Below are 27,972 nucleotides of genomic sequence, written 5' to 3' on the forward strand. Positions count from 1 at the left end.
GGGAAGAAAAAATAAATAAAATTGATAGATTGTTGTAAGCGGACTGAGTACTTTCCAACATTAACAAAATATCAGACAGCTGGTATCGAGAGATCCAACTTTTTTAGATGTTATCTGTTCCTAACATGGGACTGTAAATGTCAAATCTGTTCTTTGAGCATACATCCAGTCCATGTATCATCATTTATTCCATCCTAGAAATAGTAAAATCTACTTCAAGATTTTTTTTTCTATTTGTAACTTTCTTAGGGCTTTAATACTAATAACTTGAAATAATTTATGACTCCATACTGACCATTGACATGAACAAGTTGTGGAACTTATAATATATAGGTTATAGGAGAGAGAGAGAGTGTGTGTGTGTGTCTGTCTGTCTGTCTGTCTATCTATAAAAATAACCTATTTTGTTTTCCCCATATTCTTAGGGTTGGCTCATTTGAACTGTCTTGAGTGTTGAAGAAATTAGGTGAGGGGAACATACAGATGTATTATATAATCTGGACATAACCAACAATTCCTAATAATTATCTTTTATGATTATGTGAAGGATTCTAACTAGATACAGAAGTACACACATGAAAGTTCTCTAGGTAGTTGTTCCATACTTGTGTGGCCAGTAGTATATAGAAGGAGAGGCACGGCAAAATGGGCAGCATGGACAAGCTTATGTTGTATAACGCTACCATTCAAACAATATGACTAAAACTTTTAAGTGACATTTCTCAAAATTCCAAGAGTAAGGATAAATTCCAAATTCCAAGAGTAGGGATAGAAATAGATATATCTGATTTTATCTGAACTTTTTGTTACGCTATCATTAAAATAAAAGAGTTTTTCAACTTAGCTAGAATTAATACCATTATTTTGATTATATAAATTTGTAATATTAAGTTCCTTGCTAGATTGGACCCCTGGCCCATGTAATCTAGGAGTCTCTTCTACAATAGCCAACCAAGTGTGCAAGGCTGCAACTGTAAAATCTCTTGTTATTTTAAAATTTGTTTAAAATCTAACCTATTGTTATACGTCTCAATCTCTAAATCATTATTATATAATTTCTAACATAAAAAGTTCTCCTTTTTCTCTCTCACAGCCGTATTCTACTATATGCACACACACATTATATGTTGTTTTAAACATGAATGGCTTTTGAGTAGCATAAAGACTGTCATATGTAAGGAGAGTGTAACCTATGCATCTTGAGTCACTGTTCTAAGAGAAAGCAAGAGCTTTAGGAGGAAAAGACAATATTTTATATCTACCAGCATCCTTCAATTTGCATACGAACAAATATTTTTTTAAAAAATGAAAGGAAGCTGTTTTCATAAACTTATGAATTTTTAATTGTTTAATTGTTAATAAATCCTAAACTATTGCTTGGCTGTTTCAGAATTAGAAAACGCCAGTGCTCTGTGAAGGACAACCAAGTTATAAAAAGGTGGAGGTTTTAAGGCCATTCTAGGAATATAGGTAAGAGTCTGGTTAGGAAATGATTAGGAACAGGAAAGGAAGCTGGGATAGGATCACATTCAGGAATAAGCTGCAAGAAGGAGGGCACTTACATTCATTTTCCTTCGACAGCGTGATAAGTTGAGAAGGAGGGACACCTTCAGTTCCCGGAAAGTTTTTAGGTCTTCTCCAAACCCTTCTCGGGGAAATTTCTTCAAAGCATACTGATACCGTTGGGCAGCTTCTTTCACTTTTCCTTTCTAATAAAATGTCAAACAGTAAATGAACCATTCAGTTTTTTTTTTAATCTGACAGTTGTTAAGAGTTATAGATCAAGAAACTGAATGTGCCTGTAAAGGTTCTAGAAATAAACAAGGAATGCCAGTTATTCCCCTTAGAGAATAAATTTTATCAATTTGGTGATCGTTAATAGAAGTTCTGTTCTTACAAACAATTCAAATTCTTTTTCTGTATACCTTTATATTTCTTGCTGTTATTGGAGAATCAATTTGCTAAGATATACTTTTTGTAGAACGATTAAACAGTGTACATATTAAGAAAGTATTATGTAAGGAAAGTGAGGAAGAATAAGCAATAACTCCCAATAATTTTCATTATTCAGCACATACTTCACTCTAACCTAACAGACATGCAAAATGACCTAATAATCTCTTCTAGCCTATGGTTGAAGAGGCACTGGATGTTCTCTTGTTATACAGTTTTCAATTATGAAGTTTTTATTTTTCACAAAAAGGTGAATTAATTAGTAGACAAATGGAATAGCAGAGAAAAAGCAACAACTACTATTTTGTGGAGATAATGGAATATTAGACACTTACCATGAAGAATATTTTTGGTTTGATGTACTACATCTTCATAGTGGACTATGATTTCCCTGCAGTTCAGAAATGGTAAGATTCCTTACCCAAAATCTTTATCAAATCTCCTAATAAATCTTTATCAAGTTTCTCCTAATGAAACTTAATGAAAGTTCAATTCCAAAGCAAACTTTAAATACAAGAAAGGAGGCCAGGCTGATATAATAAAAGAACTAATGTATAACAACAATTAGTCCTTGTGTTATGACTGTTAGTTTAGCAACCGCTCAAAGTTATGACGGTGCTGAAAAAAGTGACTTACGATTTGTCCTTGCACTTATGACCACTGCAGCATCTCCACAGTTACGAGATTACGATTCAGCCAGCATGTAGTTACAACAATTGCAGCACCCCAGGGACATATGGTTCACGACCTTCCTAACCAACTTCTGGCAAGCAAACTCAATGGGGGAACCTGTATTTGCTTAATGACCACATGATTAACTTAATGATCATGGAAAAATGGTCATAAAATCAGGTGTGATCATGTGATAATTAAGGACTGGATAATTTAGCAACACAAGTTCCAGTCCTAAATTGAGGATTACCTGTGGTGGTTAGGAAATCTCTTTGAATTATTTGTAGTACAATATGGAACAGTGAGTTAGCTAACATGACTTAAGTAAGTGGGATTGGATCTCTAAGAAAATGGAACATCAGATATGCTAATGAGAAATATTGGGACAGAAAGAAGGTAAACTAAATCCTTATGGGTTCTAGGGAAAACTTCAATAAAGAGGAATTATTTTTTTAAACATAAAAATGATTAGGGAAATGCTATAGAAAAATAATAAGAAATATAGAAAAAGGTATGAATAAAGGCAGAGAATAAGATTTTTCCAAACTCTTTCCTGATGATTGATGGGAAGCAATCTAAATGCTTTATTTGGATGTTTTCTTTATAGCATTCTAGAACAGGATTGATAGCATCTTCTAAACTACGTTTCTTAAATGTTGTTTTCTGGACTCTTCCAATTTTAAAAATTACAGAAGAGGAGCCCAAAAGAACTTTTGTTTGTATGAGTTACATTTATCAATATTCACCATATTAAAAATTAAAATTGATGCATTCAAGAAAATGTTTTATTCAATCATGTAAAAATAACAATATTAAATCCATTAGAAATTAACATAGTACAATATTTTTCATGAAAAAACCTATATTTTTAACAAATGAAAAATAATATGTTGTAATATATAAGAGTTGTAAACTTTCTATGAGAATCTTATTTTCCCTGTACTCTCGTTTGTTTGTTTTACTGAGGTTCAGCAGTATATCATTTAACCATTTTTCCAATCACCTGAAGTGAAGGATTTTACCCACACCTTCCAAATGGCCAAATAAACTGTGGGTGAAACTTTAATACCTTAGGTGACTGCAAAACCCTATAACAGTATGCTACAAGACTTCATTTTTCTCCAGAAAACATAGTGAAAAGCAGAAAACTGTGGGGAAAAATAGTAATTAAAAAAGAATTTTCTGTTCTTTTCTATTCAAAGGCAAGTGTGTCAACCATTATTCATTAGAGCGTTCATTATAAAAGCAGTTTTAAAAAGAATTAGCAATCCTAAAATAAAATACGATAATAGATTTTATATTGTTCAAAATGGCTGGATGATTTTAGAGGACGTTTACTGGCACTTATGGAGAAATGGCCTAAAAACAAAATAATTATAGAATGATTCTAATTTTCACAACTTTATTACAATAGGATAACAGCCTAAAGTCATTCATGCCACTTCAGTCTCACTCTTCTTAATGTAAATGATGGTTTATATTCTTCTCCTAAGAGCTTTAAATATGATTAAAGATTTAACCTGCGCTGGCAATAAAAGATCAATGCTAATCAGATTTTCTTATAAGTAGTGTTTATCAACTAGCTTCAAATAATGATTACGATTAGAATCTGGTTTCTAAGACTATTTACTAAATTACAGATTTAAACAATATAATAAAGTATCTAATAAACACCATTTTTAAAAAGGAGCAATGGAAGCAAATTCGTTAAGAATTCTATATTGAAAACATATTTGGTGTACTTTAGAAGCAAATTTATCCCATAAGGGACATTGTTCTCTAATCTTGAAGTCACAATTGAAAAGTATATCTTCCTTAATCCTCACCAGGAAGCATCTCATCATAAGGAGAAATCATAAGATGGCAGCAATAAAGTCTGCAGAAATGGAGCAACATTCTTAGGCAATTGCGAGGATGTAATCACTGAGACAGTCCAGTCTAACAGAGTTTAAAGGACAAAATCAGAAACTTCATCATAAAAACAAACCGGGAATGAGTCAGACTAAAATCTAATTCATACAATATGGTCTCTTTTACAAGTGCAAATAAGATTCTCACAGTGGCATTCCAGGCTAACTGAGGTTTCTACAAGCAGGTCCACACAGTGTACGTACAATAATGCAGCCTGAAAATTATAAAAGGATGAATTATTATAGCACTGATTTTTCCCCAAGGAAAAAAATACAAGAAAATTTTAGCCATAGTTGTTTAAATTATGTTTATGGTGTGTAAGAAGGAAAAGTGATAAATTAAAATTAGTAGACATATTTTCACAGTGTAATCTTTATGTTTTAATTATGGTTAGATATCAAGATTATCATCTCTATGCATAACTTCATCCTGAACTATATACAACTTGGATTGAATGTTATTTTTTCATACATAAAATATATGTTAATATTAAGTTTCAGAATAAAGAATACTACCTAGTCCCAGAGAGCTATTTCAGGTATTTGAGAATTCTTTTGCTCAGATTGGGCAATTTATCACAAAGAAACAGCCATAGGAACCATGGACAATTAAAAGACCTTTTGGATTTTATCAAAGAATGTATTTTGTCCCAGTAATAACAGAAAATTGTATGGGTCATAAAATCTGCAAATGTAGTGTTTAACTTAGGGTTGGACACATGTGGAAGAGGCCTTCATCCTGCAGAGGATAGACAATGGCTAAAATGATGATGATGAATGTTTAACTATATAAATGCTTTAAATACATACGTACATACATAAACTTATATATATTGCTCTAAATTTAGACTATGAATTTATCTTTTCAGCTTTGTAAGTAGGGAATTGTAGTTTATTTAACAGTTCAAAATATTGTCATAACTGCCTATGTTATAAATTAAAATTTCAGAAAATTTCTGGTATATATTTTCAGTGCTCTATAAACAAAGAATGATAAATATTTCTTTGTTTAACACAAAAGCTGAATTATTAAATATAAAAACACAGTTTCCATCTTACCTTGTAAAACATGTCTCCCTCCTCCATCAACTTGCTCAACAGGATGACCATGATGTCTGGTTTGGAAGTGGCCATTGCCCATGTTGCTGGACCTGTAGTGTACAGGATGCATGATGGGTAAAAAACTCATACAATGCAAAAGGTGGCAGTGGAGGAAAGCTAAAATGGGAAAACATCCTGGGCAGATAATTTCTGATGGAGAGAACAACTTGTTACAGTCAATTTAAGAAGCAACTTTGTCCCAGCAAAGAAGTTGGCTTTGTAGATGTAAATGAATAAAATATATACTTTATAGTATTATAATTAAATTAATTTTAGAACAGTCATAAATACTTGGGTCATTTCCAAAGAGAGAATATTAACTTAGTGGCATTACCAAGAAAACATTCTAGAAAAATGAATAAGAACAAGTCTAATATTAAATAGAATTAAAATTAAATATCTATATCATTGTAGATAAATTAATTGATGTGCAATGCAAAATCTGATACAGATATATTTGATTTTTTTCTGTGTCAATATTGTGTCACCATGTGACAATCTAGGGGACTTCAATTATCCAGATATCAATTGGAAAACTAATTCTGCACCAAGTGAGAAATCAAATAAGTTCCTAACCAACTTAGCTGACAACTTTGTTGTCCAAAAGGTAGAGGATGGAGCCAGAGGGGCAGCCATACTGGACTTAATTCTTACAGAGATAGTGATAGAGGGAGTTGAAACTGCAGGAACCTTGGGTGAAAGTGACCATGTCATACCGATACTAGAATTCAACATAATGCAAACACAAGCAATAGAACACAATGACATCAGAGTCATGGATTTTAAAAGAGCTGATTATAATTAACTCAGGGAGAACTTGGGAAAGATTCCATGGATGAAAATCCTAAAGGGGAAAACAACTCAAGAATCTTCGGAAACTCTGAAAAGTACGATCATGGAAGCCCAGACCAGAACAATACCATTGAGAAAGAAAAACAAAAAATCCAAGAAGAAACCAGCATGGCTGCACAAAGATCTCTCTGGCAAATTGAAAAAAAAAAAGGACAAGTACAAAAAATGGAAAGAAGGACATACAACTAAGACAGAATATCAGCAGATAGCCAGAATCTGCAAAGACAAAGTCAGGAAAGCAAAGGTTCAGAACAAACAAAGACTTGCAATAAAAGTCAAAGATAATAAAAAAAGTTTCTTCCAACATATAAATGATAAGAAAAACATCAAGGAAACAGTCAGTCCACGAAAGAGAGAAGACGGCAAAGAAGTAACAGGCAACAGAGAGAAAGCAGAATTCATTCTTTGCATTGGTCTTCATGCAAAAAGAAACTATAGTTCAACCCACCAAAAATATAACTGTAAAAGACAGACCACAAATAAAAGTTAAAATAAGCAAAAAATAATAATAAGAGAACACCTGTCTGATCTTGATGAACACAAATCACCGGCGCCTGATGGATTACATCCCAGAGTTTTAAAGAAGCTGGCAGAGGTCATCTCAGAACCACTGCACCATATCTTTCAAAAATCCTGGAGCACCAGGGAACTATCAGAGGACAGAAAAAGAGCTGATGTGGTTCCCATCTTCAAAAAAGGAAAACAAAACAGATCCAATAAACTATAGACCAATCAACCTAACATCAATACCCGGGAAGATACTGGAAAAGATAATAAAAAAAAGAGATCTGCCAACATCTAGAAACAAGTAAAGTAATAACTAGCAGTCGGCATGGGTTTGTTAAGAACAGATCATGCCAAACCAATCTTATTTCATTCTTCAACATAGTGACTAAATTAGTAGACCAGATTAGTAGTCCATAGACTGTGGACATAATATATTTAGATTTGAGCAAGGCATTCGACAAAGTAAACCACAACCTACTTCTTAGTTAGCTAGAAAAAAGTGGAATAGATAGCACCACCACTCGCAACTGGCTGGCAAACCGTACTCAACGAGTAGTCCTTAATGGGTCTAAATCTACATGGAAGGAGGGAAGCAGTGGGGTTCCACAAGTTCCGTCTTAGGCCCAGTACTCTTCAATATCTTCATTAATGACTTAGATGCGGGAATAGAAGGGGAACTTACCAAATTTGCAGATGATACTAAGCTGGCAGGAATAGCTAACACCCAAGAAGATAGGCTCAAGATCCAGATGGATCTTGACAGACCAGAATACTGGGACGTATCTAACAAAATGAAATTCAATGTAGAGAAAAGTAAAGTCCTACACTTAGGCAAGAAAAACCAAAAGTACACATATAGACTGGGTGAAACCGGGCTCAATAGCAGTAACTGTGAGAGGGATCTTGGAGTCTTAGTGGACAACCAGCTAAATATGAGCCAGCAGTGTGCTGCAGCAGCCAAAAAAGCTAATGCAATCCTAAATTGCATTAACAGAGGGATACAATCAAGATCAAGTGAGGTACTAATACCACTCTATAAAGCCTTAGTAAGACCACACCTAGAGGATTGCATCCAGTTTTGGTCACCACATTATAAAAAAGATGTTGAGACTCTAGAAAAAGTGCAGAGAAGAACAACCAGGATGATTAGGGGACTGGAGACTATGGCATATGAAGTACAGTTGCAGGAACTGGGCTTGGCTAGTCTGATGAAGAGAAGGACCAGTGGAAGGACCAATATTTGAGGGGAACAAATACACACACACACACACACACACACACACACACACACACACACACACACACAAATACAGAGAGGAAGGGGTCAAGCTATTTTCTAAAGTGCCTGTAAGCCAGACAAGGAATAATGGATCGAAACTGAACAAGGAGAGATTTAACCGGGAAATAAGGAGAAACTTTCTGACAGTAAGAACAATCAACCAATAGAACAGCTTGCCTTCAGAAGCTGTGGGAGTGCCATCACTTGAGACCTTCAAGAAGAGATTAGACTGCCATTTGTCAGAAATGGTGTAGGGTCTCCCGCTTGGGCAGGGGGTTAGACTGGATGATCTATAAGGTCCCTTCTAACTCTGATTATCTGTGATCTTTTAGCTTTTAAAACTTCAGTGTTTCCGAAAAAAATTCAATTCAAACTAAATTCTTATCTGTAAAAGTGCATTCTCCTGATGCAGTTCAAAAGTCCAGTTCTGCACTGTCTTACGTTGGTCTTCAAAAACAAAAACAATAAACAAAGAAATCATTTCAGAATGAGTTTTTCACTCAGTAAATTATCAGCTTCTGAAGTTCTTATCATTGTAGAAAAGCATTTCAGAAGATTCAATGAAAACAAATTTGGAGAGTTTTACATATTTTGCAGCATTTTGTAAGTGAATTTAGTCTTGCATTCAAGTTATTCTCTGCAGCAGTAAGAAAAAATAATTATTTGAAGTTAAGAAAAAATAAAGAGTGGGGAATGGAACACAGGCAGGCAAAACTGTAGAAGAGAAAAGGCAGAGCTGTTAGACCACCAAGTTTGACGATGACAACTGTGAAATGTACCTCTTGGACGACTTGGTAGCGTCTGACAGCCTTTGGGGGATGTGGAGGGGGGGGAGGAAGATAGGAGGAAAACACAAAGTTGTGGGAGAGGGAGAAAAAATGAATGAAGGTGAATTTAAAAAAAAGGAAAAAGCAGCAGTGAGAGGCAGGCAGCAAAGCAGCAGCAAATTTTGTGATGCAAGAATTAAGAGAGTCAAAGGCATATGCAGCTAATGCTCAAATCTAGAAACACCTACAAAGTTTGGTAGGCAGCATACCAGCATAACACAGCTGTTTAGGTTTTCATTTTTAGACAAGGACCTCATTATGAATTGCATTCTTTAGTTTGTAAGAGCTAAATAATGAATTCACTACTGCAATAATCACATATGGAAATGCTGAGCATCTGCATATTGAAACTGGCTATGCCTATATCACAGGAATATACTGTGTTTTCATATTCAAGAAAGGTATGAAAGGTAGCTTATTCCCTTTGTTTCCTTCCTACCTATCTTGGCTCCTTTCTTCAAGAGAGTAACTACAACAGAAGTATTGCGGCAGCCCACTGCCCTATCGAGGGGGCGCATCCCACTGTAATCCACATGCTCAATCATGGCACCATGATCCACCAGAAATTGAACCTATAAATAAACAAACAACTGAGTCAGCATCATCCAGAAACAATGTTATTATGTGATTAAGCTGAGCTTTCAGATTCATAGAATGCTGGTTATATTCTTTAAAGCCCTACATAATATAAAGACAGATTTTGGACTGCTTATTGATAGCTGTTTCTGCCCATCCTATCAGATCCATTAGGATGGATGTGCTCCTGGTCTTATCTGTAAAACATTAATGTCTTGCAGAATCCAAGAAACATGCCTTTTCTGTAATGGTGCCTGCCTGGTGAAACACTTCCCCCAGATATCCAGATGGCCCCGATCTTGTTGACTTTCTGGAAAGCTGAAAAAACTGGCTTTTCCCACAGACATTAAGGCTAGGTTTTTAGTGGTGCGTCACATAGAAGTCACTGTATGTATGGTTCAGGACAACGTGAGGTGCCTTGGCTTTAGGGTTTTTTTTATATATGTTATTTTTATCATTTTTTATTGTAAGCTATATTTCTAAATATAGGTTTAAGTACATCATTAGGATTAATATCTCTTTTGATATCAATTGGAGGAATATTACAAGCCAGACCAGTTTGTCAGACTGGACAACCTATTGTACAAAAATCTCAAATGGCACTGGGATTTACAATATACTGGGAAAGATGGGATTTACAATATACTTGAAATATTGTAGGAGTCATTGAGGCTTATTACTAACAATGTAACTTCATGGTGGTTCCTGTTCTCTAGCCCTCCAATCCAGTCCTCAAGTTAACATTTAAAGTGAAGGGAATAGTAATAATAAATAAAGAGAATATATTATAGCATTAAGTAGAGAGATTCTCTATAGGCGTTTCTCATCTTGCCGTTGTAAAAAATATTTCCTCAACCTTTCACTTGTTGTAAAACAATTATAAACACTTGCCTGCAATCAGTTACATCCCTCACCTATTAAGACACATGATTGTCCCATCTAAATCAATCTGAATCCATCTGTTTTCCTGGATTGATACATTTCTCCCCGGCATCACCCCCTGGGAATGAAACATACCTCTCTGGAAATGTAACTACCTCCATTTGGAGGAATCCACACCTTTGAAGTATGCTGTTAATAGCCTCCTCAAGTGGTCAATTGTGATCAATTAGGGGGACAATGGGAGAAGAGATAATGAAAGATAAACATTGCCGAAGAGGGATTTGTCTTTTGCAGGAAAGATGTAAATCTAAGTTAGAAAGTTTTACAATGCAGTTACTCAACTTCAAAGAATCTTAAAGGTATAAGAAGACTTTAATTTCTCCATATGCTTTGTAGCCTTCCTCTCCTATCTATCTTGTGTATATGTGAGGATAGGTTTTACCCTAACCTTATTGATCAATTAAAGTTAGATTTTGTTCTTCAAAGCCTCTGCTTAAGTTCACTTTTGGCAAATTGTGATCTTAAGTTATAGCCAGACTTTACAAAAGGGCATAAAAGCTGTTCATTGCTGACCATTTCTGTGCTCTAAGAAGACAGTTAGTAACCCAATTAACTACATATTAAATTAAATATGAAAGATTGACAAAGGTGGCATAAGTTTCAATTCCCTTTACATTTTATAAGATGCAGTTGAAAATATTGGATCACATAGTCCATTTTTTCCAAACTATGAATATGAAGTGAAGAATGGTACATGCCATTTACTTGCTAGTTTCAGTTTATTTTACTGCAAATTGAGATTATTTGAGGGAAAGTGGACACCAATCTTCTGCATTGTCTATGTGCCATACGAATCAATGGCTATGATAAAGAAATGACTTATAATCTCTTACAGAATAATAAATAAACAAATAAACAACAAAAATAATCATAACTTACCACCTCTGCATCTCCATAAAAAGCTGCTAAATCCAATGGAGTACGCCCATTTTTGTCAGCGTGGTCTGTAGCAGCTCCACTCTCTACCAAAGCCCGCACTACTGAAAGATGGCCTTTTAGGCAAGCCCAGCTAAGAGCTGTTAGTCCTTCTTTGTCCATTAAGGAAATTGAGGAGCCTGGAGGAAAAAAAGCAAAGCTGCTTAAATGCTTACGCAAAGTAAAATGATTTACGCCTCATTCTTATACCAATCTTTCATAAAGATTTGGTCTTATAATCATTTAGGAATATACTGTATATATCTCATTTATAAGAAATACTACTTATATTAGTTTGATAGATACTGTCGAGAGAAAAAAATGTTACCAAATAGCTTGTTGCCCCTGAAGTAGCTTGTAGAATATTTTTTGGTCAGAAAATGGTTTCACTCTATATTGGAACAAAATTCTTGTAATATTCTTCTGCATTTTTGCTCATTCCTTAAGAATGAGAAAAAGGTATCTGTTGATTATTTCTCCTATCATAAATTCTCCAGAAGCATCTCAGTTAAATCGTTCTTGCATTAAACCAAAATGGGCTTGATGTGTAAAAGAGAAGAATATAACAATTTAACAAAACATAGAGAACAAGAGATCAAAAATGAGATCTAAAACATATTGTCCCACAAACAATAATTCCACCCCCCCTCTGGATGAGTGTCAATTGGGCAACTCAGCAGCCAAAGTTGCATAATCCATTATGGTTCACCAGTTTTTTCTTGCATCCCAAATCTTGCCAACTCTCCTTTCCAACATGTAATGTCAAATTGTTCTCCACAAGAAAATCTTGACATATGTATAATTGAATATTTACTTTGCCTACTTATGAGATTACCAGAGCAGAGGCAGAAATCTGGGATCCAATTCATCTATTGACTTCCTTGTTGTCTAAAAGCATCTCTGCCCAGGTTGCTTAATCGGTTACCCATTGTGTGATGAAATGTCCCTCTTGTTGGCATTGATGACTTCAACCTTCATGCTTAAGAGAGTGAATTGAGAAGACCTAAAGATTTCATGGCCACCATAATTATATGGGTTTGTTCCAGAAAACTCCAGGCAAGACACACTTAAATGATTATACCCAGACCTTATCAGTGCTTTGGAGCTAATGTATTATCATCTAGATTTGGACAACATTATAACTAGCCCTGTGCCATGATTATATAATTTCCAAATTCTGGTAATAATAGTTTATTTAATATATAGGGTCACTTAATTGAAATGACTCAAGGCTGATGAGCTTGACTGCTGCTCATGATCTTTGTGAGGTAAACTGACAGATTACAAGGTCTATCTCAGGTGACTTATGAATTCACATCAATTCTGAAAATGCCTGGGGAGACTCTCAGTGATTTTACAGTATACATAATTGTATTTTCTAAATAACTTGAGGTTATAGGAAATTGTTTATGGATGCCTTCCCTCTATATACTGATTTGAATGGCTGCTTTGCTTATTGCAGACTTTAGATAGTTGAAACAACAAAAGCAAGACCTAGAATGCTGGCGTAGAAACATGAGAAGTGGAAATAGGGCAAATTCAAATCTAAGCCTATGTCATGGCAATAAAACAGATTTAGCACAATTTTCCTCTCTTAGTGCATCAATGGAGTGCTGTTCAATGGTCTTGTTTAAGCCAGCAAGCATCCCTTATAAGGAGAGATCATGCAAAGCTTCTGTTGATACAGTTCTTTGCTGGTAAAAGTAACTCAGATTCACCAGTCTTTTGACTCTTGGAGGAAATGGATTCCATGTAATGGCTGAAACAGCATTGTGATGTATTACCCGGAATTCATTTTTGCATGTGTACACCAAGGAAGCAGGGTTGTCTCTGGTATTCTTCAGCTACTTGTGGCTTGGATTCAAACAGTATTTGTCCTGTTTGTTAGTGGGGGAGAAGGAGTGTATGTGTATGCATATATGATGGGCTGGTTCTAGGTGATTATCAACGCTCTGCTTTAAGAAAGGACATTTCCTACACATTTAAAAGAAGCCCTCCCAGAATTCAACTATTCTTGGAAATGATTGCTGTCTCTTTTGTAGACAAGAAACAGATGGCATATGTGCCTAAAACTACTTCTTTAAGAACAACTATAATTCCAGAATGTTGCAAGTTAGAATGTGCTTCTCTTTCTCCTCCCTTTTTCTTATAAATATTAGAATGAATTCAGAGTGTATTTGTCTAAGATGTTTTCATACAGTTTCTCCTCATCTAGGTTTAAATGATGTTTATTTCCTTGACACTTTAGTAATAGATCCTCCCACTCTACATTAAGGTCATCTACTTTATTTTCTGCAGTTATTTGGACTATGCTTACTGGTCAGTTACAGAGCATACTAGAAGAAATGAATTATATTTTCAATCAGAATTCAAGTTTGGGCATAAGGCTGGGGATTGCATTAGTTGTTGTCCTTGCCTAGGCATCCATTTATTTGTCCATTTTAAAAGAACTATATACTGCCATCTCCATAGATTACTATCCTCCTGTCCTGAGCAAAAAAAACAAAAAACAAATCAAGCCAAGTATCTATCCTCTATATGAATGGGAATGGACATTATTTGGGAGAACCTCATGTTTGTCATGGAATCTTGGACTATTCCTAAAAGAATGGCTAGTATATGTCCCCTAGACATCTATCAGTTAAATTATTCAAACACCTAAGATTTGAGGAAATAAGCAGACTAGAATATGGTGTGGGGAGCAGCACATATGATCTCCCCATATTTCTGTGGTTACCAATTTATCTTTCAACATTCTTCCTTCCTCTGCCTGATACCCGTAAAATCCTATTATTTTATCTATCAAACTTATCAGATACCTCAGAAAAATACTGCAAGAGAATAGAAAGATAACCTGGCTCTAAACTCATCCTTAACTACACCATACTAAGCTCTACATTTTCTATATCAGAATTTGCAGAGCAAACATACTCCAGGTCCACTATATGAAATAAAACCACTTATATCCAGGGAGTGGGCCTTCTATATCATTGGACCTACCATATATAACAGCCTCCCCTCTGAGATCTAGAAATCTTGGGCTTCTGAAAGACTTTGAAGAAATAGGCTTTTTTCTCAAGGGGACATATTGTTAGAGTGATGTATGTTCCTTTTTTTAAAATCTGTAACCACTTCCATGAGGTGCTTCAGCTATTTTTAAAATTGGTATTACCTTACAGCTATTTGATAGGGTAGTTTTGTTTGGGGTAAACTGTCTAGAGTTACCTAATTAAGATGGGTACCATATAGATTAGACAGAATCAGAGATGGATAGAGAGATCTTTATCCCACTGAAGACTGGTACAATAATGAAGAGTGTTTTTATCCCTTTTCTTGTAAAAGAAATACAGACAAGCCACAGTCGTTCTCAACTTTTGGTACAAATTATTACTGATAATCTAATCTCCTGGTGACAATATTTAGTCAGAGTGATCTACATTTGGAGTAGTATGAGATTACAAAATTAAAAATAAGAGAGTGTTTCTACGTAGATGCAGTGGGTAGATGGAGTTTTGTGAAACACATAAGTATGTGTTGTAAATTAAAATAAATCACTGAAAAGTTGTTTTTAAAAAATATCCAAAATATTTCCAAAACATAAAACATTGGCTGAAAATAAGGCAATTCCCAATTGCAACGGAAATGTTTTGACTTTTGAAATAAACTCTTCTGGCCTCAGTTGAAAATAGCACTATTCTGTTGCACATGAATGCTATGTTACAGAATCAAAGAATGAACAAAATGATTTATAAAAATGGGAGGAGACATATGCATTCTGGAATATTTGGTCTTATTCTTATAATTTTTCAACACTAACCTTGTCCCAATAAGAACTCCACAGTGCCCAAATGCCCCTCTGAAGCTGCCATCATTAGAGGAGTCCGACCTTGTTTATCTGCCATATTAACATCTGCACCATGGGTGAGCAAGAGATCGACAATCTGAAAACACATAAAGAATGCACTGGGTACAAACCATCTACATAAATATCACATCAGAAGTATCATGAATTCTTCTGCTATGAATGACGATCTTTTCATCGTTAAAAAAATTAACTTTTTTGGCGGGGGGAGGAGGAACGCACAGGCAGGGCAATGGTAACAAAAAAAGATCTATGGGATATATCCTATTCTTCATTCTCACATGATACCTTATGTCTCTGTGACTCAAAAATATATCAAATGCTTCTTAACTGAAATACAGAAAGACTAAATAATTCAAAATAAATTTCAAGGTGGCGGTTACTAGGAGCTACCAAAATCTACAGCACAGAGTCTGAGATTCTTTCTAATTGTAGAAGGATGTTTTCTAAGCAACTGTTCAAGAATCTAGCAGACAAGAAATCGTTTCTGGGGGCTATTCCTAGTGGGTGAGCCCAGAGGTTTGTAAATGTTTAAATGAATTTTTAATTATTGTGGCCTATTGCTGATTAAAGATTTCTAGAAAGATCTTAAGTTTAATTTAAATATATTTTTATTGGCTGGATTCTCTTGAACCCCTTCCCTCTCCCCAAACCTTCTCCACTGAAATTCCTTTGTTTAGATTTATGACGCTTCTACATTTTAGAAGATAGCTTATCATACTGAGTAGCTTTCTATATTTACTTTGGCAGTTTTTTTCCTGCTTACCATCTTACCATCTTTCTTTTATTAATATTTGGAATTGAAACTTTTAATTACAATCACTGAAAGAACAATTATTTTACCAACGCAGCAAGGATTACTTTTTTGTTTCTGATTCTCTTTCTATGTAAAAAAAATTAAAGGGAAACTTACATTGATTATAAATACAAATCTAATTGTTTTTAAGTCACCCATATTACTAATAATGTTATTAATTTTGATTTACTTGTTTCTGAATATTACTATTTTGTTTGTTTATTTAAATATATTTTGCTTCAACCAGTGTATCCTAGTTTCAAGTAGATAAGTTTTTCTAGTATTGTTTCTTCAATCACATGAGGGAACTTCAACATAAGGATTTATGAAACTATATTTATGTTTCTTATTTCTTTCAGGTTTTCTTACTATTTAATAAGCTTATTGATCTTGTTTTAACTTATCACAGAACTAATATTTTTATTTGTAAAGTAGACTGTTGAAAAACTTGAAAAAGTCAAGTTAGCAAAGACTTAATATTATCATTTTTTTTAAAGAAATTTAAAATGAATATTGATTTGATGTAATTTTTTCAAATGCAATTGTACATTCAAAAGCTTTATTAATTTGGGGATATCCTTATATTTCTGGCCTTTGATCTAATATATATTTGCCAATTTGCTTTATTATTTTTTCAACTAAAAAAGAGTTCTAACATACAGAATATATTGAATGGCAATCAAATATAATATTATGTGTGAATTAATTGTTTGATATTTATTAAAAATAATATGGATAATATTTGTTTATGGTTATTTTTCTTCTCATACAGTAGTAGTTGGCTAATATATTTTGTTTTAAATATTATTGAATGTTATTTTGCTTTAAAGTCTACTTTTAATATTTTAAATTTTGTTTTAATTTAATAAATAAAAAATTTGGCCGTAGCATAAAGTATTATTTTTCCCAAATGAGAAGGAATAATAAAGAAGAATCAAAGATGAAGGAAATACAGTTGATTCCTCTATACATTTCTTTCATTTCAAGTAATTTCTGCTTCTACAACACAATTGTGTACTTTTTACATAAGAGATAATAGCGACCATCACTCAGTTGTTATTAAATTCTGCAGGCACTCAGACTGCACATCAATTTTATACATGTGATTTACATTATCTGGAGCAGCAGTCCCCAGCCTTTGAGGTTTGTTGTGGGGAAGAAAGGAACCAGGCTCGTTGTGGGGGAGAAGTGAACCAGGCTGTGTGTCAGGCCAGTTCTCATGCAACTTGCACAGGTTGAGCTGTGTGCATGTACACCCTGGCTCATTATTCACACAAGTTCAGTTGTGTGCATGTGTGCACCAGCCCACCACTCATATGGCCTGGTTGAGAGTGGGCTATAGCCCAGAGGATGGGGATGCCTGATCTAGAGGTCCACCAGGATAAAATGTGCCAGAATGGATGTGAGGGCTTTGACTGAATATATGAAATATCAAATCCCGATTCTGGTAAACATAGTAACTTCACTTTCCAAAAATATAATATCTGTACTTACATCGTATGAAAACCAAAATGTAGGTTTAAGAAAATTCTTAACTGAAAAGGCATCCCCCAAAAGATCCCAGATAAAGGGCCCTCACTGATTTGACTTAACTAGGAAAAATTATAGCTATGTTTAGCAGGAAACCATCTATCAAATGTTATTACATTACCATACTTCCATTTAGACAAGAGTACAACAAAATTATCAAGTGTTAAGAAGCCTCATCATTTTGTCCTCTTTCTGGTAAACAAAGAATTAGCAGCCAAAAAACCAGCCTTTTTCTGACACTTAGTCACAAGAATATTACGGGAATGTAGTTCTCTTTGGATTTCCATACCTGTCTACATATGGAAGGAATATTACAGCCAATTATTCACTGACACAAGTTGTAGTGGATTACCAGAACCCCAAAATGATTTATCATTCCAGGAGAAAATCTTCTACCCACCTCCATTATTTAAATGTCACAATGACAGATGGGCTTTCTTACTTGTAGGTTTATTTATTCATATAAATATTTCCTGCCAAATTCCAGCTGGTTGGGAATTCTCTACTGTAGTCATCATTTATAAAAAGGTTGATAATGGTGATCCTTCAAATGATAGACCAATCAATCAGTTTATTACAGTCTTAGACCAGAGATAAATTACAGACCAATTAACCTATCTGACATCATAGCCGAATATCTTTTTATACAAATTTGATGCTGGTAATTGAAAATAACTTGCTACCCAAAGAGCAAATTATATTTGGGTCTGGTCACTCCATTACGGATAACAGCTTCATTTTATGTCATCTAGTAGAAAAATATACAGGAAACCAACTGTTTACAACTTTTACAGACTTCATCACAATATTTGATTTAGTAAACAAGGACTTGCTTTGGAAGAAATTTATGGACTAAGCATGAACTCTAGTGTCCTCTCTTTAATCAAGGTTTTATACTGAAACTTATGCCTAAAATTATGCACAGGATCAACAATTCATCAGTTTATTAACAGAAAGTTAGTTTATTTTTATAGGTTATTAACAGAAAATTAGTACCAATAAAGAAGTCACATAAGTATATATACCATTTGTTTAGTTTGTATGTTAATATTTAAAAGTCCCTTCATTCAACCAATATGTATGTGTCCAAAGATATTTAATCATTCTGCATTATGCAGATAATATAGTATTTATAATTTATATCCAGGTAGGGATGAGAAGACAATAAATCCAAAATTAAAGTAGTTTTCAGGAAGAGGTGGACTAGGGCCTAGATAGGGGATGTATGCAAGTCAATTTTTACTTATACTTATACTGGCTTTCACAGAAATAGGTTCCTGGCTGCCTCATTTTAATAAGAATTTTCAAGGGCTACAGTGTGTGCCAATGCCATAAGATAATTCACCAACCATAGCTATATGGGTTCTCTATTTCCAATCATAAAGGTCAAATAGTCCCAATGATCACATATAGCGCAGAACTGTGAGGATATATAAATGCTGACTTATTGAAATAAATTTTTGTTGTTCAGTTACTTAGTCATCTCCAACTCTTTCTGACTCCAAGGACCAGGATCTCAGTGTGACCAGCTCAGTGCAGCTGGCTCTCCACTGCTGAGTCACTTCTGCTAACTGACCATTACCAAGTCATTGCAGGGTGACTCAACATGGTCAATTCATTGTAGAGACAACTCACTATGGGCAGACAGAGTGAGAGTTGCGGGGGTGGGGGATGAGCAAGTAGGCAGAACACAGAGCTATGGTGATGGCCAGAGACTTCCCACTGGAGGGAGAACCAGGTGGGTGGGGGAGCAGGTGGGCAGAATGCAGAGTGCAGAGCAGCGGGACCAATGGCTGGGAGCTTCCCTCTTTTCACATATGCCATCACTGCCATATTTGGGGTGGCAGCAGTGGGTGCAATTTTCATACTTTCCTTGTTGCTGCTGCCGCCAAGCTAAGCTCTGGGACATTTGGAGTTCAGGCTCTGGGACATTTGGAGTTCATTTGGAGTTTGCAGCAACAGCAATGTTCGGGTCTTTTGTGGGTGGGAGTAGTGGGTGGCAGTGAGGCACCAGAAGCCAGGGATGTCCCAATTTCATATACCCCTGCCACCACTGCCCCCCAAAGGACCAAACATTGGCAGTACCACCAAACTCCAGGCGGCCTGGTTCAGCAGTACTCGTGGGTGAGGTATAAAAATGGAAAGCTTCCAGCCTATGCCACCTCCTCTAACCACCGCTGCCACCCCGAACAACCTGATCACTATTGCTGCCACCGAAGAAGAGGGATATGAAAATGGGATGTGTCCAGCCTCTGCTGCCTCCCCATCCATTTCTGCCATCCATTCCACCCATTTCTTCCAATTCTATTTGACAGGAAGTAATGGTACTAGATGCCATGACCTTAATTATTTTAATGTTGAGTTTCAGACCAACTTATCCACTCTCTTTTTTCATCATCATCAAGAGCCTCTTTAGTTTCTATTCACTTTCTGCCATTAGAATGGTATCATCTACATATCTAAAGTGGTTGATATTTCTCCTGGAAATCTTAATTCCTGCTTGTGATTCATCCAGCTCCAAATTTCAAATGATGTATTTTGCATATTAATTAAATAAACACTCAAATAAGGGACAATATGCAGCCTTGTCATGCTCCTTTCTCTATTTTGAATCAATCAGTTGTTCCATATCTTGTTTTAAATGTTGCTTCTTGACTCCCATACAGGTTTCTTAGGAGAAAGATAAGATGGTCTAGTATTCCTATCCCTTTATGAACTTGCCACAGTTTGTTGTAATCCACATAATCAAAGGCTTTAGTTTAGGCAATGAGGCAGAATTTTTTCTATAACTCCTTTGCTGTCTCCATAATCAAAACACAGTTCAAAACACAGTTTATACTTTAGGTAGTTCTTGGTTCACATACCGCTGCAATCTAGCATGTAGGATTTTGACCATGATCTTGCTAGCATGTGAAATGAGCACAACTGTATGGAATTTGAACATTCTTTGGCAGTGCCTTTCTTTGGGACTAGAACATAAACTGATCTTTTCCAATGCTATAGCCAGTTTTCCAAATTTGCGGGTATATTGATTGCAGCACTTTAATAGCATTATCTTTTAGGATTCTAAATAACTCAGCTGGAATACTAGCTATGTGGTTGGAAATGCTTTCCAAGGCCCACTTAATTTCACACTCCAGGATGTCTAGCTTGAGGTCAGCAATCATATCCATTGTGGTTATTAGGGACATTTAGATCTTCCTTGTATAGTTCTTCTGTGTATTCTTGCCACCACTTCTTCTGTTTCTGTTAGGTCTCTACCATTTTAATTCTTTGACATGCCCAGCTTTGCATGGAAGGTTCCCTTAATATCTCCCAATTTTATTGAAGAGATCTCTGGTCTTTCTCATTCTATTGTCTTATTTATTTCTTTGTACTGTTCATTTAAGAAGGCCGCCTTATGTCTCCTTGCTATTCTCTGGAAATTTGCATTCAATTGGATATATTTTTCCCTTGCTCCTTTGCCTTTAGCTATCCTTCTCTACTCAACTATTTGTAAAGCCTCATCAGAGAGCTACTTTGCTTTCTTGCACTTCTTTTTCTTTGGGATAGTTTTAATTGCTGCCTCCTGTACCATAGTTCTTCAGACACTCTCTACCAGATCTAATCCTTTAAATATATTCATCATCTCCACTGTATATTCACAAGGGAAAAAATTTAGATCATACTTGAATGGCCTAGTGGCTTTTCCTACTTTCTTCAACTTAACTTTGAATTTTTAAATAAGAAGCATGATCTGAGCCATAGACACCCCCAGGTTGCAAAACACATAATGAATCTGAGTTTGATATTGACCATCTGGTGATGTCTACATGTAGAGTCACCTCTTGGGTTTTTGGAAAAATGTTTACTATTATGTTCTCTTGATGAAACTCTGTTAATCTTTGCCTTGCTTCATTCTGTACTCCAAGGCCAAATTTGCTTGTTATTCTGGTTATCTCTTGATTTCCTATTTTAGCATTCCAATTCTCTTTATCTTTTTTTGGTATTAGTTATAGAAGTGATGTAGGTCTTCATAGAACCATAGAATCATAGTTAACTTCAGCTTCTTTAAAATCAGTGGTTGGGGCATAGATTTGGATGATTTGATGTTAAATGGTTTGCCTTGGATTCAAATGAAGGTCATTCTGTTGTTTTTAAGACTATCCCCAAAGACTTTTCCCACTGTTCTTTTGACTATAAGGGTACTCCATTTCTTCTAAAGGGTTCTTGCCCACAGTAGTAGATATAGTGAAATGGATAGTTTACTTTTTGAAATGTCTCTGGGGAATGAATAAATCTATCCCAACTCTAGCCATAAGGACAGAGTTGTGTATATTCAAAGGCATCTGGTAATATTTTGCAGGGAACAAAGTTGCATATTAATAGCAAGACTGCACTCTTTCTATCAAAGGCCCTTTTGAACAGAACAGAATATTTAGATAAAACTGTGGTTAACTGTAGGAGTGATAAATTATTATGAACATGTCCTATTGTCTTTTTGTATTTATTTGTATATTTCTATTAGTTTTTCTATTTTGATATAATCAAATAACTAAATCACTAAAGATTATATTCTATTAAGAATTTTTTGCAGATGGGTTTCATACAACAGAAGATAATCTCTTTAATATAACTCAAGCAACAAATGAAAATATAAATACTAATGATACATATGATATCATTAGTAGGATAAATACTAAGATAAATACTAATGATACATATGATAAATTAGCATCTGAAATAGAACAGAATAAAGAAATTAAGAATTGCAAATTGAACATTTGGAGTTATCATTAATTCAGCTAATCTCCAATGTCAGTCAAGTCAGAAATATCAATGGAGATACTGCAATGAACTTGCCAAAGAGCACTTGACAAAGAAGAAACAATGCAATTCTGGGTGCAACTATCAGACAATCCTAAAACGTACAAGGATGCAATTTGAAAACAAGAGGTGGATAAGAATAATAAAAGAGGCTGAACTTGTAATAATAGTAGAAATGGTGGAGAAAAAGCATGAAAGGTCAAGAGTTTATCAGGTTCAGGTGAAGATGAACTTCATGGTTTTGGGTTGAAATGTCCAACTGGTCTACACTCACACATCACCAAACAATTATTAAATTAAGAGATGAAATTTTAGATTGGTTAATATCTGGTAAAGCCTACCTGATAATGAAAGGTCCAACAAAAAAGGCAGCACTAGGCAACTATATGCCAATTACCTGCTTACCCACAGCTTCCAGATTGTTAACTGATGTGGTAGCTGATGCAGTCCAACAGCAACTAGCTACCCAAGAAGAAAGGCCAACACACAAACAGCAGGGGAGCAAAAGATCAGCTCCTCCTGGCAAGATGATTTTGGAAAACTGCAAGAGAAGGAAGATCAACTTGAATGTAGCATGAATTGATTATGTGAAGGTATTTGATTCCTTTTCATGTGATTGGATAATCAAATACCTAGTCAATATTCACATCAGAAACTTTGTGCAAAGATCAATGGCAGAATGGAAGACAAAATTGTTGGTCAATGGTAATAGACTAGGAAAGGTTAATATCAAGGAGCGCATCTTTCATGGAAATTCACTATCACCATTACTATTTGTTATTGCATTGATTCCTCTGTCAACAGTACTGAATAAATCAGGCAAACATCAAAAGCATTTGCCAGACTTTCTCCTTTACACAGATGATCTGAAGCTGTATAGAAAAACAGTTTCTGAAATAGAATCGCTGCTCAACATTGCCCACATACACAGCTTGAGTAAGAGGAGGAGCCTGATGATAAGAAGTCAGAGCCAGTTCTAGAAGTCTGCCACTTATCTGCCACTTGTATGCCCACAGACAAAAGCAGTCAGCCCCAATACAACCAGATGGACTGCCCTCTGGAGTAGACAGAGAGATTGGTAGGCCAGTAATTAGCAAACAGTTGCCATCACTGTCTGATGAAGCTGTGGATTTACCTAATGCAAAAGTTCAGCCAGCTGCGAAGTACATAGAGATGCTTACACTGGAAAAAAAAAACACGAGTCAACTGAAGAAGGCAGCTTTAGTTGGAACAGTTTACCTTCTGTGACAAAACCTTTGACACTATCAGTTATATACATATAAAAACTTACCATAGATGCTAGAAAAACAAATCCAAGATGAATAAGAAAAATGTATTATAAGATGTTTTCAGACTTAATCAGGAAAAGTATCAATTGCCTCAAGTTATATTCTGAATAATATATAGATCAAAACCCAATAATTATAAGACTAACTCAAGGAACTTCCAGATCAAAGAAGTAGACATTTCATAAACTACTGAAATTACATAAGGATATTAAAATGTTATAAGGAACTAAATAACTTTTTTCAAATCAATTAAGTTCTGATGATTCATTATGGTATGGGGTACTAGTCAGGTATTTTTGATAGATTTGTTTATGTCTCTGGCATCAGAAAGAAAAAGCCACAGAAAAATAGGAGAATATATTACTGAATGATTTGAAGCAATTAGAATGAACATATAACCCAATGCCTTCCCACATTATGGTCATGTGAGGTGCTCTCTTAATGTGAGTTATGATAGCAACTACAACTGCCTGGATTGCCTGAGGACTACCTATATAATGACCAAGGATTATATTTTGGACTTTACAAGATTTAAGTGACTTGGATTAGCACATTTGAATTTCAAACATTCTAGTTGCTTAACATGTGCTTCATAACCGATTGTATAGAAGCCAGCTGCTTCTACCAAAGGGCAAACTTCCAAGTGGTCTGAATCCACTTAAAGCTATTTGTGTAAACAGAAATAAACAATATGTAGAAGATCATGAATGTCTCTGAAAAATAAAGGAAAAGAGTGTCCAGATTTTCTCATACCTTCAAAGTTGTTCTTAAATGTCTACGTCAATGAAGAGGCAAATACTAAAAAAAAATCTTCAGTGGAAAGTTAATAATTCATTAGATTGTAAATTTGAATTATTAATAAGAGAATGATGAAATCTTTTGAAAGTTTTGTTTTAGAATAATCTAGATTCTAGTTTACCTGGTTGGTTTCAGCACTTTCAAATAAGTAGAACAATACTAAAATAATTATAGAAACAAACAGGAATATTGAAAGACTTGACTTAATTCAAAAACCTCATAATATATAATTTGGAATATGAGGCTTGATTCATAAATTATTGGTGGTAAGACTCATAATCCAAACAAATAAGATTGCATGATTAAATTGATGCAGAATTTGAATGTAGTAACAGAGATACAACAATGGGAATTTTAATATAAGAAGATTAAATTTACTATGAATAATAGAGAAAAATGGGTTATTTTACTATGAAACATCACTTCAGTTTTATGTATACTGAATTAACTCTGTATACATTAACTGTTTCATAGGTATTACATGTTTCTTATTGGAAAATTCTTTCTTTAAATGAATAGTTCACTAAGCTGCAGGACTATGCTTTTACCTCCAAAATAACTTTGTACATGAAAAGTAAATCTGTTATGGAATTTAATACAAAGTGGACACCATTCCACGACTACAGTTCAATATGTGGATTTGTATCATATAGATTTTCAGTCTCAGGCTATTATAGTTTATAGCTTTATTGGATGATTCATTTATGCTTAAAGCATATTCAAATATTAATGATTAATGATATACTAGAGGTATATAACACTAAGTTGTTTTATATTTTGTTTACTCATTTGTGCTTTTTAATTCACTTTACCTGAAGGGTTGGGTTGTTTTTTCTCCCTCTTTTGCTTATCTCTCCAAAATTTTTCTCACTAAGATGTTTAATATCATTTTTTTTGTTTAAAAAGAAGAGAAATGTGGTAAACAAATAACAAATAAGAAGACAGAGTCCATTACCTTCAAATGAATGAATGAACAAATGAATGAATTTACCTATGCCCTTTAAAAAAAATCCTATAGCAATGAATGCCAATTTATAAAAAATGGCCTCCAGGATATTCCAACACGCCAAAAACTTCCTCATTTTTCCCCTTCCTTTTAATCATATATAATTCTTGGAGACTAACTAGACAAGTCCTTGCAGTTTTCCCATGTTACTCTTACTAACAAGAGGCTCAAATACTCTGGCTAATGAAAATAACAAATGTGGTCTCCAAAATATACAATGTATACATATGTTCTTACAGCAGTACAGCTGTATTACAATACAGTAGGGAACAGCTTTTCCCTCCCTCTTATTCTGTTACCTGCCAATGGCCTTGCCTAACGGCACTGAATAAAGGAACAATCCCTCGTCGGTTGGGCTGGGCTACAGCTGCTCCTTGCTCTAGAAGCAGACGACAAACATCCAACTTGCCTCTTCCTGCTGCAGCAGTTAGAGCTGAAGAGATAAAAGACTGATTAGAAAAAAAAATGATTACAGACTCTCAATCTACTTAAGAAGAACAGAAGTTGAAAAAAGAAGGAAAGGAAAATGGAATGGCTTCTGGCTATAGTTTTCAAAAGTTTTCGAAGACTACTAGCTTGTTAGAAGCAACTTCTGTAGAATGTGTAATAATTCTTATTTTAATAAATGTATTTAGCTTGTCTCTGCAAGAATTTCCATTCCTTGGCACTGCTGATAAGTTGTTTTTCAATTCTGCTACGTGTAGAACTCTATGTAATTTGATAGTTTGTATATCTACATAAAAATACTTCTAGATTGGAATTAAAGCTCATTTAATACTGCATGATAATTTCATGATCCCCTCAAAAATTAATCTATTTCTCATAGTATTGACAACTCAATGCAGTATTATTGATGAACAATTTCAATAAAGTAAGACCTTACTGCAGTAAACAATTGATATGCACTTAAATTTCTTGTCTCAAAAGGGATATTTACCATTTTCGTTCCATAAGACACACCTGACCATAAGACACACTTAGGTTTAGAGGAGAAAAACAAGAAAAAAAATATTCTGAACCGGAGCCTGAGAAGACCACAGATAGGTGTCCTCTCATGTGCTAGTTCTGCCTATTGACTCCTGCACTGTGGAAAAGAGGCAGAAGAGGAAGGCAATGACAAAGACAGAAGAGACAGGGTTCAGCAATGTAAAAGGACCCCACCACTATGGCCTGGCTGCTATTCACCAAAGGACTGACACCATGACACAATATTCACTCCATAAGACGCACAGACATTTCCACCCACTTTTTGGAAAAATACAGTATTTATGGTGATTTTATGTCACACGGGAACTTAAAAATGTTTTTTTTAAAGCAGGACAAATTAAATTGATGGTGCTGAGGAGCTATTACAATTCCTGGATTTTCTTTCAAACTTAACTGCATGACAAGCTACACTTGAAAACGAAAATGTATTTCATTTTTGTATCTGGATCAAAATTCACATAATGGTTTACTTAAATACATATATCATTATAAGACACAAAATGTATCTGAAATATTGGGGGGACTGAAATATGCTGACCACTAAATGTCCCAGTCCAACTTCACTGGGGCATGTTTTAACATCAGAATAGTCTGTTCCTTTCTAATAGGAAATACTGTACTTTGACTTCAGAACAACCTGATATGATGTTGGAAAATTTTGTACATCTCTTTTCTATTGCACATAAACTGGAATCAAACCAAAGAATGTATCTAGACCTGAATCTAAATTCATAGAGCTGAAGAAAAAGTATAAAATTTGGAAGAATGCCATCCTTTTGTTCTCTTCAAAGTCAGAGTACTGCTGCTTTAAAAAGGCAGAATTTTACATGTTTAATTTGGAAATTGTTTTTGATATCTTGCATTTCTGAAACTTGAACATACACACACACACACACACAACTATATAAGTACACTGTTTATATAATGCAAGATCTTAAATAATGCAAAATAAGACAATTTCCTTTATTTACAGGTAGTTCTAAAAGAATACAATATGACATGTAATAGTTTTACTATTAGGTGTTATCTCAGCTAATGACTTACTGACTGCTTCACGCAACCAAGATGCCAGTCCCAACTGTGGCCATAAGTCAAGGACTACTTGTAAGCCTCTCTAGTTTTGGAGCATCAAGTAGGCCACGTAAGGAAAAACTTGGAGCCTAAGCTGAAGAGTCTCAAGAAACATGTGGAGAATTTAGTTGGTAGTGGAACCATAGCTAGCAAGAATTTATAGCCAGTCATACAATCAACTAATCCAGCTAAAGAGAGAGAAGGAATGAACTCAATAGTGCAGGGGAAAAATAAAATAAAAATAAAAGGCAGTGTTTAGGACCAACTCTCTTCATACTCTACATAAATGACCT

General features: G+C 34.8%; 1 protein-coding gene across 6 annotated transcripts in view; it reads right to left on the reverse strand.

Moving 5' to 3' along the window:
• Positions 1–27,972, reverse strand: part of TANC2 (tetratricopeptide repeat, ankyrin repeat and coiled-coil containing 2) — a 343,732-nt gene that overhangs the window by 20,266 nt on the left and 295,494 nt on the right. For all 6 annotated transcript variants that reach the window (XM_087917322.1, XM_087917326.1, XM_087917324.1 and 3 more), the window contains 6 exons: positions 25,921–26,054; positions 15,352–15,475; positions 11,499–11,674; positions 9,541–9,673; positions 5,595–5,686; positions 1,563–1,709 (listed from right to left, as the gene is read on the reverse strand). In XM_087917322.1, the coding sequence (XP_087773448.1) occupies positions 1,563–1,709; positions 5,595–5,686; positions 9,541–9,673; positions 11,499–11,674; positions 15,352–15,475; positions 25,921–26,054 (806 nt within the window). The remainder of the gene's footprint in view (positions 1–1,562; positions 1,710–5,594; positions 5,687–9,540; positions 9,674–11,498; positions 11,675–15,351; positions 15,476–25,920; positions 26,055–27,972) is intronic.

Source organism: Pseudonaja textilis, chromosome Z (genome assembly GCF_049901715.1).
Source record: "Pseudonaja textilis isolate UNSWEBS1 chromosome Z, rPseTex1.2, whole genome shotgun sequence".
In the NCBI taxonomy this organism is placed as follows: Eukaryota; Metazoa; Chordata; class Lepidosauria; order Squamata; family Elapidae; genus Pseudonaja; species Pseudonaja textilis.